General features: G+C 34.5%; 1 protein-coding gene across 1 annotated transcript; it reads left to right on the forward strand.

Moving 5' to 3' along the window:
- The first annotated feature begins 3,108 nt into the window (after positions 1–3,108).
- On the forward strand, positions 3,109–12,883 carry LOC105122416 (carotenoid 9,10(9',10')-cleavage dioxygenase 1-like). Its single transcript, XM_011021507.1, has 13 exons — positions 3,109–3,216; positions 3,353–3,493; positions 3,592–3,694; positions 5,173–5,432; positions 5,578–5,757; positions 5,845–5,923; positions 6,027–6,108; positions 6,189–6,251; positions 6,350–6,488; positions 6,602–6,920; positions 7,001–7,054; positions 7,131–7,315; positions 12,749–12,883. The coding sequence occupies exons 1-13, from the start codon at positions 3,109–3,111 to the stop codon at positions 12,881–12,883; spliced, it is 1,848 nt and encodes a 615-aa protein (XP_011019809.1).
- Positions 12,884–17,660: the final 4,777 nt, after the last annotated feature.

Here is a 17,660-nt window from a genome sequence, read left to right on the forward strand (position 1 = left end):
ATTTATAAGTGTGTGCATAATGATTTTCTTACATGGGTTAGAGTTTTGTATAATAAATAAATATTTTGTTGAAGGTTTGAAGCAAAAGATTTCATATCCTGTGATATATATATATATTATAGCTTCGCAAGTACTATGTGGAATCACAAGAAACATCAAATAGATCGAGAACATACACACCAAATCTATTTAACTATGAAATGGGCTACTATATATCAAATTAAAACTCCCTCAACTAGTGTTCGAATAGAGATTCAATAAATGGTTAACGCAGAAGGAGGAGTTTGTGTGTATAGTCAATGACAGGTGTTTTACTGACCGTTTTAACTTCGCAGCCTTTCAATTGAAATTCAATAATTAATCCATTAGATTATTGGAATGGCATGTATATTTATGAATAGGATGATTCTGTTACAATTAATGTACGTGTTATAATATATATAGTGTTTGGATAGAAAATATATATTTTATTCATTACTACAATAGGAAAAAAAAAAACACACTGAAAAAAAGCTGAGGGAATAATACACACACCATAAAGAAATTAAAATATAAATTTATATACAAATTAATGTAGAATAGTCATATATATCGACATTAATTAAAAAAATTCGTCTAAAATATGTAAAAATATAATACAAGTACTTTTAAAACATTTATGAAATAAAAATAATATTCTCTTACCAAAAATAAATAAAAAAATCAAATACATAAAGAGTAATAAATTTCAATACATTTATAACAAAATAATCTTATAAAAAGAAGATAAAAAAATACTAAAAAAATAATAAATATATAATTGGATATAGACTAATAAAAAATAAAATTAATTATATGTAAAAAAAATAAAATATCACAAAAAAATCAAAATAAAAACAAATAAATAAATCTACCATAAATAAAAGCGTGCGCACAAATAAAACATAGAAAAATAAAATTCTAAATTTAATGACAATCTCAAAAAATTAATTGTTAAAAATTCGATGCAAGCACAACAAAAAACAGATTAAAATAAATAGTTAAAAATATAAAACTAACATTAAGAAAACACCCAAAAAATAAAATTTAATTAAAAAGGTACCAACTATTAATTTAACATACTTATTAAAGAAAACTTTTTGAATAAAAAATCATAACAATCACCACAAATGAAAATACATATAGCATAGAGAAAAAAAATCAATAGAGTCAAATACAAGATTAAAGTAACATTCTCAAAATAAAAATATTGAAGGAACCAATAAGATTCAAATAACTTAATCTAAAAAAATACATGAAAAAAATGAGTGAAAAATCAATGCTAAAAAAATATGAAAAAAATATATATTAAATCATCAACACAAAGTAAAACCTTCTCATACTCTTCACAATAAAAAAAAATACAAAAATATACAATCATGCAAAATAAAGGACACTTGCATAAGAAAAATGCACCCCATAAAAACCTTAAGATTAATTTAAGGAACCACGCATAAATAGTCAATAAATTTGTTGCAAAAACCTAGAAGATTGCAAAAATCTTTTGAAAAGATTATATTTTAAACTCAAATAATCTAATAAAACCCACACTATACATTCATAATCATTAAGAAAAAAAACCTTTTAAAACCCTGAGCACTTTAGAGATAAGTATTCTATTGACAAGTGCTCCAGTACAAGTTGGATAAATTTTGTTTTTATGTATATATATATATATATCATTAGTTATATATATATATAGAGTCGTAAAAAAATATTTTATTATGAATTAAGGATTTTTTATTGTGAATAAAAATAATTGTGGAGGGCTATAATAAAAAGCCAGCTATTGTTGTAAAAATATTATTATAAAATTTCATAAACAAAATGAAAAAACCAAACGATATTTAATAAAAAAAATTAATGATCAAATAAAATCTAAAAATTAATCACGAAGAGCTGTATAAAAAAGAGCTCTCACTGATATAAAACGAGGCTATGATTTTATTAAAAAAATAGAATTTCAATGATATCCAATAAATGAAAATTATTTTGTAATCAAACTATTTGAATAAACTAAAGCGTAAAATGTAGAAAAGAAGAAGAAAAAGAAACAAGTTAGGCAAGCATGTGGGCATGGGCTCCTGCCGCATCCAAAAGAGGCCTGGCTTGGATTCTAGGCCTATTACTTTTATTTTATTAAACAATGGAAGATGGAAGTCGTGTTGTTCGTTTTATATATATATATATTTAAATAAAAACAAAATAGAGGAGATGTTATCTACGATTCATAAATTTATGATCACAAAGTTGTTGCGAAATCGAGGCATGAATATTTTATACTTAAACAATTATTTTTTAATTTATTTTTTATTCAAAATACATATAAAATATCATTTATATATAATCTGAAAAAACCGTAAAATTAGTCGAAACATTTGTAATCAATCATTCCAAATTCAAAACATTTCTTAAGTTTACATGTATCATATGGGACGATGGAAAGGCCAAAAAACACTCTTGTGAAACTTCCTGAATCAAATGGTACTTATTAACACCAAGAATAATCCATTTTGTGGTTATAATTGGCGTTAATTAAAACTCTCTTTTTTTTCCATCGAAATCCACCAATTTTGTCTTATATCTCTCAAAACAAGGAATGAAAAATAAAAAAAATAAATTTTATATTAAAATTTAATATAAAAAAACTGTAGGGACTAAAAATTTATCAATTGAAAAGTAGAAGGACCAAAGTGAACTTTTCATTTCATCGTTTAAATTGTCACCAATTTTCCATGTCTTTTTTTACCTCGGTCCCCTGACTTTGAATATTAAGGATGTTAAAAAAACAAAGCACTATAGCAATGTGTTGTATCTTGCTACACAATGGCGTTAATTTGGGATAAAATAAAAACCATACTCTATATATTTTTTCTATTATAATTATACAATTATATGGCATTGAGAAATACCAAAAAAAAAAATTGAGGTTGAACTATCAAGTCTCCCTTAAATACCCCCCCCCCTCCACCGAATATTTATGGTCCGTAGATTGGACACCATTTCAACCCATTCATCCTATGCATTATTGTACGTAATTATAACTTGTCAAGCTGTGAAATTCGAGTTCGGCAGCGACAAGGGGTTTAAATGGCATCTTCATCGCATTTGGCTTTTCGAGTGAATTGTTGTCTACAGAGGCCTTCTGTTTCAGACAACTTTCATCGTTTGAAAACTTCACTCTCTTCTACTTTTAAGGTAAGTTTTTCTTTGTCTCTAATGAGCGAAGCTTTTTCCAGAATCAAGCTTTTTGACATGAATCATATATTGGTCTGGTATTTCAGCTCGTTTTAGATACTAATTAATACTGTTCTCATGATTCATGCATGAGCAGCCATTCTTGAGAGAGCTGGAACAACTTTCTTTGCGGATCGATGTTTCCAAGGCTTTCTTCAAGAACACTTCCTTGAGATTACTGGATGTTTTTGTCGATTCCATGTTCGAGTTTGTTGACCAACCATTGCTCCCTTCTCAGGTACGTTAATTAATGTGAATGAGTGTCCATTGCTAAGAAACTTTGCCAAACAATGAAATTCATATACTATTCGTTTCAATTAATGCTCGCTCCTGCAGAGTAACTTTGCTCCAGTTGATGAATTAAAGGAAACTGTTCTTGTCACCAACATCGAAGGGAAAGTTCCAAACGACTTCCCAGAGGGCGTCTATGTAAGAAATGGTTCGTTTTCTTCATTATGTTATCCTCATCATGATTTAAATTCGATATATATATATATATATATATATGGATTTTGGTTGGTGTAATACATCCATAAACTAGCATCACATGCATGCATATAGAGATCTCATTGCTTCAATGAATGATACTTGCTGTTTGTGTGGTATTTTTTATAATAATAACGATATAAATGCCCATATTTGACCAAACAAGAAAACATGCCAACAAGATCAAGAAAGCAATGGCCTAGGAATATTGTTGTCAAGTACTTTTCGAGAAAAAAAATAATTTAATATTTTTTTAAATAAAATATATTTTCAAAACACGTTAAAATATAAAAAACTATTGGACTTCCAAACACTCAAAGTATTTTAGCTATATCTAATTAATAATGACTCGTAGAATTCAAACAGGATTGAACTATAAATGTTAAAAATCAGGTGTATTATTATTACTTATATATATTATGATCCTTTTCTTTTCTTTGTTTCTTTGATTGGCAGCTAAACCTTCAATAAGACATTTCAAGTTTTAACTATTTAATTTATACATCCCTTTCGAAACATAATTTAATTAAAAGACGTTTTCTTACAACTTGTGAAAATGACTTCACTATTTAAAGTAATTTTTTTTCTTTTTTTGTTCGTGAACTTTTTCAGAGTGTTTTTGAATAATTTTTATGTATTGTAATTAAGTTTCTTTTAAATAATGGGTGTTAAATAAACTTATAATCTAACCGATATATTAATAAAACTTAGCAGACGAATCAAAGCCGGATGATAATGTGGGGGGAAATTATTCTTTTTGGGCACCTAAACTATTAAATTCGTTATGATCAATAAGCTCCCACACGTCACATCGAGTACAAATTATATTATAGTATAATAACTATGTTTTATACAAGAAAAGTTGGAGTATGTCAACCAAATCTCAAAGTTTTAGAAGAATCTCATCTGCTTTTAACTGGTAGATGCCATTGATAAACATCCAAAAAGCATTTGAAGTCGTCGTATTGTCATATATATATATATATATATATATGACACATGACCTATCATCTATAACTTCTTTTTTCAAAAAACAGGGCGGCTGCCAGCTACGATCACCAAAGTTGATTGTAGATTGAATTATAGTTTAATCCCTGGGTTTGTTTTTATTTATTTTGTAAGTTGTTCCTTGTGGGTTTGAAAATAATAAGTTAATACCTTGACTAAAGTCGATTGTAAATTCCTTTTTGAAATTTCTAAATTGCCCTTTCTAATCTTGTCTTTATTAGGTGGGATGGAAAGATGTTTCAGAAAATAAACAATAAAATTGTCATGAAAAAACATTAACGGACGAAATTACAAATGGGTATGAAAATATATCAATAAAGGGACCCAATATTCGGTTTTTCTAAATCATAGGGATAAACTAATTATTTAACTAATTAAAAACAGGGATGAAATAACAATTTACTCTAACATGTAAATTTGCAGGACCGAATCCTCTTTTTGGGGGACTAAAATCAGCTGTATCTATGTTTGGAAGGTCAAGTCACATTTGGGTAGAAGGAGAAGGGATGCTTCATGTTTTGTATTTTGATAAAGCTAGAGATGGAAGCTGGACAGTCACCTACAAAAACAAATATGTCGAATCCGAAACATTCGAGTTAGAAAAGCAAAGAAACAAGCCATCTTTTCTTCCTGCAATAGAAGGCAGCTCCCCAGCAATATTATCAGCTTACTTGCTAAATTTGGTGGGTCGCCATATCTATGCAACACATATATATATATATAATATCAAGTTCCCTGGCGCCAATGAAAATATGACTAAAATGAATTGTTGGGGGCTTTATGGCGATGGTTTATAAACTGATCGTGTCTTCCTAAATGGATATGCAGCTGCGATTTGGCAAAGTTAACAAGTACCTTAGCAACACCAACGTTTTTGAGCATTCAGGGAAGTACTACTCCGTTGCTGAAAATCACATGCCTCAAGAAATTAACATGTTTACACTAGAAACTTTAGGAAATTGGGATGTCAATGGGGCTTGGGATCGGCCTTTTACCAGCCATCCGAAGGTTCCTGTTCTTCCATATACCTTAGACTATAAAGATACCGTATTGTTTTCTGTCTGAATTGGCTTCTTCTTCTTCTTGATGTTGCAGAGAGCCCCGGATACCGGGGAGCTGGTTATAATTGGGGTGGATGCAACAAAACCTTTCATGCAACTAGGAATAGTTTCAGGTATATGCATTTCAATTAGAACAGTACTGAAATAAATTTTGAGCTACGAAATATCTCTTAAAGCTTGTTGATATTCTGTGCACGTATCCAAACAAATTTTCAGCTGATGGGAAAAGATTGGTTCATAAAGTTGATCTCAAATTCAACAGGTGCTCCCTTACTCATGACGTGGGACTTACACGGAGGTAAACTAAGGTCCAGTATCTTTTCATTAGCCTCAAAATGTGGACATCATTAATTGATCAACATGAATTAGTGTTTGCAGGTACAATGTGATAATGGATTTTCCACTCATTCTAGACATACAACGACTGCTTAAAGGCGGCCCGTGAGTACTAAATATCCTTCTGCACTTCACGTGTACTATGCATGAAAAATGCTGGAAAATTATCTTTTAAGAACCACAATATACGTGCATAAATGTAGGTTAATAAAATATGACAAGGCAGAATATGCAAGAATTGGAATCATGCCTCGGTATGCCGACGCAGACTCAATCAAGTGGTTTCAGGTGGAATCAAGTTCCACATTTCACCTTCTTAATTGTTTTGAGGATGGTCATCAGGTAAAGTAATAAGAACATCACATATTAAGACGTATATTTATATTATTTGAAACATGCACTCGATTTTAACCTTTCAACTTCTGACACATAAATGCGATTCTGTGGTTGAACAGGTTGTTGTGAGGGCATGTAGGGCTCTTGATTCAATCATACCTGGACCTGATATGGGTGTGGATAAATTTGAGTGGTTTTCAAGAAGGCTTAAGCAAGTAGAATCAGTTGATGAATATAGTTCTGATTCAGAGGATGGATCGCTTTTTAGTCGTTGCTGCGAATGGAGATTAAATATGAAAACTGGAGATGTTAAGGAAAGATACCTGACAGGAACTGAATTCTCTATGGATTTTCCATCGATCAATGGAAATTTTACTGGTGTTAAAAATAAATATGGCTATACCCAAGTTATTGATTGCAGTGCTAGCTCTGACTCAGGTGATTATAAATAACATTTTTCTTTCTATAGAAATTTACTATATCCTGATGATAAGCTTACTAACACTTGAACATTTCAGGTATGGCTAAATATGGAGGTCTAGCAAAACTACACTTTGAAGAGCCAGACACTGATCAAACCAATTCGGTAGTTAGTTAAGCTCTTATGTGTGTAACCCTCTTTCCCAACACATTTAAAATCATGCTGACACTATTTTGTTTCTGTGAACCAGAAAGATGGCCAATATGAAGAGCTAATAAAGGTGGATTACCACAAATTTGAACAGAATACTTTCTGCACTGGAGCTGCCTTTGTTCCTAAACCAGGAAGTCATGAAGAAGATGATGGTTGGATCATCACTTTTGTCCACAATGAAGAAACAAACATGTCTAAAGTAAGTCAAATAATCTTGCGGTTTGGTATGTTATGTGTTAGGGGGATCCAAACATTCAAACACACACAAATTTACGTGGTTCGGCAACTTGCCTACTCCACGGAGCTACTGGTTTGTATTAATCAAGCTCAAGAGTAATACAAACAACAAAACAAGGAGGAGGAGAAAAACTTCTCAACTCAACTCAACTCTCACCCTTAGCTCTCTCTCTGTGTTTCTCTCTATCTCGTGGTGCATCTCAGCTATCAATACATCTTTTATTTATAGCTGAGGAGGGAGATGATTGTTCAACAATGGTGGGCAAGTTAGGCACCTACCATTTGACTATGACTTCAACCATGGCTGCCACCAACCATGGCTGCTACCAAACATGGCTGCCACCTACCATGGCTGCCACCGTCCATTTGTGTCCACACACATAACAATCTCCCACTTGGACACAAATGGTGTTAGGTCTGTCTTTTAATCTTCAAGACCCACTGAAGCTTTACACAGCTTCAGTTTATCGAGAGTAACTCCTTTGGTTAACATGTCGGCTGGATTCTTGCTTCCACAGATCTTTTCAAGTAACAGTTGTTCATCGTCGAGCAATTGCCTGATGAAGTGATATTTGATCTGTATGTGCTTTGTTCTGGAGTGAAATGCTGGATTCTTGGCAAGGAAGATTGCACTCTGACTGTCACTATACAAAGTACCTTTTCCATGCATCTTGCCCAATTCTTGCAGGAAACTCTGTAGCCATACTATCTCTTTTGCGGATTCTGAAACTGCGACATATTCAGCTTCTGTCGTTGAAAGAGCAACTATCTTTTGCAAGGTAGAACTCCAAGAAACAGCAGTGCCTCCTAGAGTGTATATATAACCTGTAGTACTCTTTCTGCTATCAACATCTCCTGCTAGATCAGCATCTACAAAGCCTTCAAGTTTCAAACCGCCAGCTGTGAAAATAAGACATGTCTCCGATGAGCCTTTTAAGTACCTCATGACCCATTTCACTGCCTCCCAATGCTGCTTTCCAGGATTGCTCATATATCGGTTTACAACTCCCACTGCATGGGCAATATCTGGTCTAGTACAGACCATGGCATACATCAAGGAGCCGATAGCTGAGGCGTATGGGATCTGGTCCATGTATCCACGTTCTAGCTCAGTTTTTGGTGACTGGTCTTTACTGAGCTTGAAATGATTCCCCAGAGGTGTACATACTGGCTTAGCATTATCCATACTAAACCTGCTGAGAACCTTCTTGACATACTCTGCCTGTGAAAGCTTTAGTATGCCTTTGTCTTTGTCTCTGATGATTCTCATGCCAAGTATTTGTTTAGCAGCTCCCAGATCCTTCATTTCAAACTGTTGCTTTAGCTTGTCAATCTCTTCCATGCTGGAACCTGCAATTAACATATCATCCACATATAGCAGTAGAATGATATAGGAGTTGTCAAAATGTTTGACATAGCAACAATGATCAGCCTGACATTTTGTGTATCCTGTACTACTCATGAAGTTATCAAACTTCTTGTACCACTGTCTTGGAGCTTGCTTCAAACCATATAGACTCTTCTTTAGTTTGCAAACTTGACTCTCCTTTCCTGGTATTGCAAACCCCTCTGGTTGTTGCATGTAAATGTCTTCCTCCAATTCTCCATGAAGAAATGCTGTTTTTACATCTAATTGTTCAAGATGTAAATTTTCTGCAGCTACTATCCCCAGAACAACTCTGATTGTTGTAAGCTTCACAACTGGAGAAAATATCTCAGAATAGTCGATCCCCTTCTTTTGCTGAAACCCTTTTACAACAAGTCTTGCTTTGAACCGTTTGCATCCGTCATGCTCGGTCTTTACTCTGTAGACCCACTTGTTTTGCAAGGCCTTCTTTCCTTCAGGCAGTTTGGTTAACTCCCAAGTCTTGTTCTTCAGCAATGACTCCATCTCGTCCTTCATGGCTAACTCCCACTTGCTCGAGTTTCCATCTTGTAAGGATTCTTCATAATTTAATGGTTCACCACCATCGGTCAGCAAGATATAATTCAGTAGAAGTGTGAACCGTTGTGGAGGCTTTATAGTCCTGGAAGACCTGCGAACAGCTGGTTCACTTGGCTCTGCACTATCTTGTGTAGAAGTGGTGGGTACTGAAGTGCTTGAACTGTCTTGTATGGACTCTTGAGTGGTAACATCAGGAAGCCCTTCTAATTGTATGAATTCAGATTTCTGTGGACTCGTATCTGAATCAGTTATCTCTAGTTCTGTACTTGATTTGTCTTTGTACAAAACTTTCTCGTTGAAGATCACGTTCCTGCTTCTGATAATCTTCCTGTTTTGATCATCCCAGAACCGAAATCCAAATTCTTCATCTCCATAGCCAATAAAGAAACATTTCTTTGATTTGGCATCCAGCTTGTTGCGAGCATCAGAGTCTACATGCACATAGGAAACACACCCAAAGACTTTTAGGTGAGCAAGCTGTACTTCTTTTCCTCTCCAGACTTCCTCGGGCAGTCTGAACTCCAAAGGTACTGATGGTCCACGGTTGATCAAGTAAACTGCAGTATGAACTGCATCAGCCCAGAATGTTTGAGGTAGCCCAGAATGCAACCTCATGCTTCTAGCTCGTTCATTGATGGTCCGGTTCATCCGTTCAGCAATACCATTCTGTTGTGGTGTGCCTGGAACTGTCTTTTCCATTCTGATACCGTTGACAGCGCAATACTCCTTGAAACCTCCATCAATGTATTCTCCTCCATTATCAGATCGTAAGCATTTCAGCTTCAAACCTGATTCAGTCTCAACCATAGCCTTCCATTTCTTGAACGTGTCAAACACATCAGATTTATTTTTCAGAAAGTAGACCCATACCTTTCTGCTAAAGTCATCAATAAAAGTGACATAGTACCGAGAACCGCCAAGAGATGCTACTGGAGCTGGTCCCCATAAATCTGTGTGCACTAGTTCTAGTTTTCTTGGTCTTAAGGTCCTGCCAACCTTTAAAAAACTGAGCTTCTTCTGTTTTCCGAGAACACAGCTTTCACAAATGTCTAGATCAACATTTTTTAACTCTGGCAGCTTTCCCTTTGACTGAAGTATCTTCATCCCCTTTTGACTCATATGGCCGAGTCTACAATGCCATAGTTGCGCCTGATTATCTGCTTCAGTAGAGGCAATTATATCTGCTGATCTTGTGGTCATATACAGGGTGCCGGTTTTCCTTCCACGAGCCAAAACCATTGCTCCCTTTGATACCTTCCACATTCCTCCAGAGAAAAGGATTGAATGGCCACTATCATCAAGTTGTCCGACCGAGATCAACTTCTTCTTTAGTTCAGGAACATGCCTTACATTTTGCAAGTTCCATGTAGATCCATTCATTGTCTTGATTTGCACATCTCCTATACCCACAATATCCAATGGTTGTCCATCGGCCAGATAGACTACCCCATAATTTCCAGCAGTGTAATTTTGCATCATTTCATGGTGTGGAGTACAGTGAAATGAAGCTCCAGAATCAAGAACCCAATCATCAATAGGACTATGTACTGCAAGGATCAAAGCATCTTGTACCTCATCTGTAGTGGCATTTGCAGAATCAGCTTCAGGTTTCTTTGGTTTTGTGCAACTCCTCATAAAATGGCCAGGTTTGCCACAATTCCAACATTCAACCTGCTTCCTGGGTCCAAACTTGCTTTTGCTTCTGTACCTGGATTTTGATCTGCCTCTGGATAAGCCTCTGTCTTGTCTCCTTCCTCGAGTGTTGATGTTGAAAGCTGAACCTGAACTTGAGCTTTCACCCGAGTCTTTTCTTCGTACTTCTTCAGCTAAAATCAGGTCTCGGATATCATCATACTTTAATTTGGATTTTCCAGCTGAGTTGCTTACGGCTGTTCTCATACCTTCCCAACTGCTTGGAAGTGAAGCTAGTAAAATAAGTGCTCGGATCTCATCATCAAATTCAATTTCAACGGATGACAATTGATTTGTGATGGTGTTGAAATTATTAAGATGCTGTGTAACAGAGGTGCTTTCTGTCATCTTCAGGTTGAACAGCTTCTTCATCAAGTGCACTTTGTTATTTGCTGATGGCTTCTCATACATCCCAGACAAGGCTTCCATCAATCTTGCTGTGGATTTCTCTTTTGTAACATTATGAGCAACTCTTCTTGATAATGATAGCCGGATAATGCCCAAGACTTGTCTATCAAGTATTTGCCAATCTTCTTCTGACATGTTTTCTGGCTTGCTCCCCAACAGAGGAAGATGAAGTTTCTTCCCATATAGATAATCTTTAATTTGCATTTTCCAATATCCAAAATCAGTTCCATCAAATTTTTCAATTCCTTACAGATGTGTCCGGAATGGCCAAAAATGCTGGAAACGACACTGAGATCACCTAAATCGGACTTCGGATGGCTCCGATTTAAACAATCAAAGTTTGGGATAACTGGACGCTGCAGATGAAGCCACGTGGCAGGAGGAATAGTCGCTGCGCCACACCGGATCAAAACCCAGATATGCTGACGTGGCAGGATGACGTGTCAGACACGTAGGCAATGTGGGGCCCACCTAATCTGACGTGGCAGATCCGCGGAGATTTGCGGCTGACGTGGCGGTGATGACGTGTCGCTGACGAGGCAGGATGACGTGGCTGGTTGACCGGTCAGACGGCTGACGTGGCAGGGGCGCGCGGCTGCTGACTGTGCTGGATGGCTGACGTGGCTGCTGACGTGGCAGTGCCGATTTGCAGGAATTGGCGAGGAAGACGCATGACGCGCGTACGACGCGTCTGTGCGCGTGGGCAGTCCTGGTGGTGGCGCGTGTAGGCGCGTGCGGGCATGCAGGACGTCGGATTTTCGTCGGGTTTTCACCAGTGGATTCCTCTCGTCGTCCTCTTCACGGTGGTATGTTCAAAAACACGTTTTGAGAACTTTGAGTTTTGAGTTTGGATCAAACACCCTCTTTTTCAAGAACTTTCAAGAACAAGCTCTGATACCAGTTGTTAGGGGATCCAAACATTCAAACACACACAAATTTACGTGGTTCGGCAACTTGCCTACTCCACGGAGCTACTGGTTTGTATTAATCAAGCTCAAGAGTAATACAAACAACAAAACAAGGAGGAGGAGAAAAACTTCTCAACTCAACTCAACTCTCACCCTTAGCTCTCTCTCTGTGTTTCTCTCTATCTCGTGGTGCATCTCAGCTATCAATACATCTTTTATTTATAGCTGAGGAGGGAGATGATTGTTCAACAATGGTGGGCAAGTTAGGCACCTACCATTTGACTATGACTTCAACCATGGCTGCCACCAACCATGGCTGCTACCAAACATGGCTGCCACCTACCATGGCTGCCACCGTCCATTTGTGTCCACACACATAACATTATGATCATATTATTGGATGTGTCATTACCTCTAATGTATTTGTTTTACTTTTCTAAAGGCTTATATAATCGACACCAGAAGGTTCACCAGTGAGCCAGTTGCCAAAATCACACTGCCCTGCAGAGTCCCATATGGATTTCATGGAGCTTTTATGCCTATCTTGTTGGGAAATTTGACTGCATCAGAATATTAATGGTACCATTTAATTTGTTGTCAGAAAGTTCGACTTCTGAAGCACATTCTAAGGACGATAAGGAGAAAAATTTGAGTGGCTTCCGGATTTTATTCTGGTTTATTGATGTATATAATTGTTATTTTCAGCTTGATTGAAACGTTGCATGTTTCATAATGGAATAACGAGTGATTGATAGGAATCTTTCATGTGATTTTATGAAGATTATCTCCATTGATGAAACCATACGTGGTGCACTTTATAAATTGATCTCCAATTAATCATCAAATCCAAATCTATGAATAATTGAACATGGTATATATGGATTCCTTTCCCTTTTCTTCTCTTTTTTTTTTAAAAACATTTTTGTACGAGTACATGGATTAATTTTTTTTCTCAATTTATTTAGATTTCTCAGGTAATTTGTAACATGGGAGTGATCAGTAGGTTTAGACTTGTAAATAAAATTAATTTTACTGTCACTTCAGATAACAACATTTGAAAAAAAAAATAGTGATAAATAAATCTAGAAAAACATTTTAAATAATTTATAACATATGCATATCCATTGTATTGTATTGTATTTTTAAAACATATGAACAAATTAATATGCCCGGCGGAGGGAGAGTTAAATGGTCAAAGTTTTCGATATAATCAAAACATGTCAGGAAGATTTTTAACTAATCCCTCAGGATATGATCTTGAAACCTTCAAGATAGAGAAAGAAAGGGACAGGCCAGTTTTTCTGCCAAACAGGGAAGGAGATTCTTGAGCTGTTTTAGCATCAAATCTTATCAATGCGGTATATTTGACTTCTTCTATCTTTAACGGGGAATTGATGATTTTGGTTCTATATAAATGTGAAGCTGCTTCCTACTTAACAGGCCTGAAACTTATGTAAAATCTCTCTGTGGTTGAGGCTTGATACACTGGCTAAACAATATCAAAATCTCAACATTTTCCGGCATTCCGGGAAGCTTTATGCAACTTATCCCAATTACCTGCTTCAAGAGGTTGACATATCTACCTTAGAAAGCCTTGATTACTGGGATGTTAATGGTGCGTGAGATCGCCCTTTTACTAGCCATCCTGACGCGGGAGAAGCAGACCTTTGCTCCATATAACAAGAAATTTAAGATTCCATATCATCCCGTGTATTTTGGTCAGAGGCGTAATCTTACGATATCAAACATAGCTTTCTATCATACAATTTAATTTAATTGAGATAAGATTTTCTTATGCAGTTAAATTTTGTAACCATCTAAGATCGGTAACGTCTCCAAATTACATTCAACAGTATCATGGACATAATCAACAACAACCAGGGACAGAACCAGGGGAGGTAAGTAGGAACTCGGGCCGGCAAAATATTTTAAAATTTTCTATTATTTTCTATTTTTTAATTTAAATAAATAAGATTTTTAATAATATATATTATTATATTAATTTTGATTTTCCATGTAAAATACATCTATCTACGCCCCCGACAATAACAACAATAACAAATTAAATTCAAAAGGTTAACATGAAGTTTCTTCGACTAAACTTGAAAAGAAATCCTAGACTAATCTCGAAAAGAAATCCTAAATTAACTTGAAGGATATAATTAATTTCAAAGAATAACTTTTTAGCGTAATTTGGATGTTGTACTGGCCTAAGATGGTTACAGAAATTTAACACTATAAAAGAAATGGTTTCTAGGATTTTCTAGCAAAAGCGTAGCTTAATCTAACAATCAAATTCATTATTATAAGGCTACATGTTTAACATGCAGCTGCATTAATTTGTTGACTTAAATGAAAGGCATCGAAAGCTTCTATCATAAATGCATTCGGTGCCTGACTTAGAAAATTGGGAGGAAGACTAATTGGTTGCTCAGCCTATAAATAGAAGTGAAAGAAAAGTAGAGTGAATAAAAAAAACTCTTATACAAATTATAAGGTATTTGTAAAAAAATATGTTAAAAGTTTATTTTTATTAATAGAAAGATTTTTATTTTTTTCTCCTGAGTAATTATAATTCTTGCATTATATAGTAAAAAAAATTTATACTTGTTTGTGGACATAACCAAATTTAAATGAACCATGTAAATTTTTATCTGTTTAATTTTTTATTTTATTATATTTTTTTGAGTTGTATACTAATGTTTTGCATGCTAAGATCTTAATAGTGGTATTAGAGTTTGATTTTTTTTTTTTTTAGATTAACGTGGGTGTCCGGGCCAGCTTGTGCGCACCACAACTAATCTCACGGGCCCTGAAGTTAACGACCATGTAAGTCTCCAGTGGCCATCATATGAGCAACCAAGGACTCGAACCTAAAACCACAGAGGGAGCAAACCCCTTGATCCCAAATCCTTACCACTTGGCTACCACCTAGATAGTTGAGTTTGATTTATTTTGTTCACATGCAACATTGTTCACCATACTATTCACATATATATATTACTATTTACATATACAAAAAAATCAGTTTTGTAAATAAATACAGGCTAAAATTTTTTATCAAATAAGATTAGATTTTAAATGGGATTATTTATAACCGTCCAAATCAGACTCAATTCGAGATTCCTTACGAATTAGGATAAATCAAGGACCCTTTTTTTCTAATTAAAAAGAAAAAAAGTCGTGTTCTAGCAAACTTTGTCTTAACTAGAGGATTTTTTAGATTCAGATGGAGATGCTTTTGAGGGGCTTTATTTAGCTGTATGTTATGAAGCATAAGATCTTTAAACAACTAGAGTGGTCCTCTTGGAAGGATGTTGATCCCGTCACCGATGCTTTTAGCTTTTGTATGTTACTGATTTAGCTTTCAATTGGGTCAGTGTGAAGCATTGGGTTTTTACCTTAAACTTAATTGTGACTGTCTAATTTAATAAGATTTTTATCAGTTAAAAATATATGTTAAATTTTTTAATTTTGTATATTTTGATTTTCATCAACCAACCAGTATTTAGTAATTTCCTGAGCATTCTAATATATTTTTTTTACTTATATATTTTTTTCTTCCAATATTTTTTTAATTTTTTTGTATTTTTGCATTTTTTGTTTATGTAAGGCCTCAAAATTGGTAACAACTCGGTTCAAAAATTAAGGATGGGTCGTGCTGTTTTAACCTTAGGCATACCATATTTCAGCCTAAGCTATTTATTATAGGAATTTGATGAGATTATGCAGAAGAGGTTCAAGAACGAATGGCTACTGAAATGGAGAAAATGAGTGCACAAACCTTTAAAAAAAAAAAGGATGTATTATGCTTAATTAAGATGGTTCAACATTTTTTTTCTTCCCTCCGCCTCCACATTCAGCAGCTCCAATGTGATGTATCCAACACACACACTTCACATTACTTATTTGATTATTTTTTAATTGGGATTTGAATGGCCTCCTACGGTATCTTTTAATGTTCATTTTTATTTTTTTTATTTTTTTGTATGGAGTTTTATCTATCTCATTGTTATGTGCTATTTATATGAATTTGGTACTTAAAATCTTCTAACTATGAAAACCCAGAGGTATGTTTAATTCATTAACATTATTTATTCATTATGAAAATTTTATAAGTTAATTTTTTAAAATGTTTTTTTTGTTGTGGTGATGGATTTATAATCGTGAGCAAATAATTGTTAGCTTGTGGATCATAACAAACAAAATAATAAAAAAATTTGCAATCTTCAATGAAATCACAGACAAAAAGGCAATTTCATTACCATTTTTATAAGTAAATCCAATGGGATGTTTGCACTCATTCTGTAACTTTTGGTAAAATTTACATAATGTTTAGGAACTCAATGACAAAATTGCTGATGGAATTTTCTGTTAGAATAATAAACAAAATCAATATTTATTTACAAACAGAATAATATAGTTAGTTAATTCCTCTCCAGGGATTTTATTTTTATCACTGATTCCATCAAGAACTTATTTTACTGATGGACTTCTAATGCAAAAAAATGGCAAAATGTTTTTGCATTTATTGTTGTTTCCATCGAACATTATTGGTGGAATATTTTATATTGATCATCCTGTTATTATTTATTAATTTTCTTGTTAGTAAAATATTTTCTGATAGTAGCTTTTCACAACTATTTCCTTAAGTAATTTTTAATATTAATAGAATTTTTTATATATATACCAATAGAATATTTTATTAATATTTTTTTAATCTTGTGCTTGTGTGTTCCTTCTCTCACAACCTTTGAGAAACCCATGAAAGCCAGAGAGCTATGGAATTTCTTATGAAGCTACGCCAGAATTTGAAGTTGTTCGTGCTAACATTTTACGATAATATTATTGGACTGCGAGTTTTTATACTTTAAGCACATTGGACTCCCAAAATTAAGGACAGCCAGTTAAACCAATCACATGGTCCTTTCTCGCAATGATGTACAATAAATGATTCTGCTATTATCCCTACTTCTGGCATCAGAGGTAAGAAATCAATTTCTCATTAATCTTTGTTCATTATTCAGCCGTTTCTTTTTTCTTCTTTTTTATTAATATGGGTGTTCAGGTCAGTTTACACGTATCACGATTAATCCCATAGCCCACTGAATATCCTACAAACCTAATGAGTAAGTAAGGCACCGCAGGGATGACAGACGTACCACACAGAGAGAAACCAGTAGAGACACGAAGGGAATAACCCTCCAGCCCCACTTTCATTGGGACTCGAACCAAAATTTAAAGAAAGGAGAATTGCCCCAACAACCACTGAGCCACAACTTGATAGGTTTATTCAGCTGTTTCTAATTGCATGAGTTGGTATCTAAAGTAATTTTAAAAGTGCGCTTGGAAAA

This window comes from Populus euphratica, unplaced genomic scaffold (genome assembly GCF_000495115.2).
Source record: "Populus euphratica unplaced genomic scaffold, PopEup_1.0 scaffold19.1, whole genome shotgun sequence".
Taxonomy (NCBI): domain Eukaryota; kingdom Viridiplantae; phylum Streptophyta; class Magnoliopsida; order Malpighiales; family Salicaceae; genus Populus; species Populus euphratica.

Excerpts from the sequence above, each read along its gene's own strand:
- LOC105122416 (XM_011021507.1), top strand. The coding sequence starts at position 3,109 with ATGGCATCTTCATCGCATTTGGCTTTTCGAGTGAATTGTTGTCTACAG. Across the intron at positions 5,433-5,577 it reads CAGCTTACTTGCTAAATTTG|CTGCGATTTGGCAAAGTTAA; the intron begins GTGGGTCGCCAT and ends ATGGATATGCAG. Across the intron at positions 7,316-12,748 it reads AAGAAACAAACATGTCTAAA|GCTTATATAATCGACACCAG; the intron begins GTAAGTCAAATA and ends ACTTTTCTAAAG.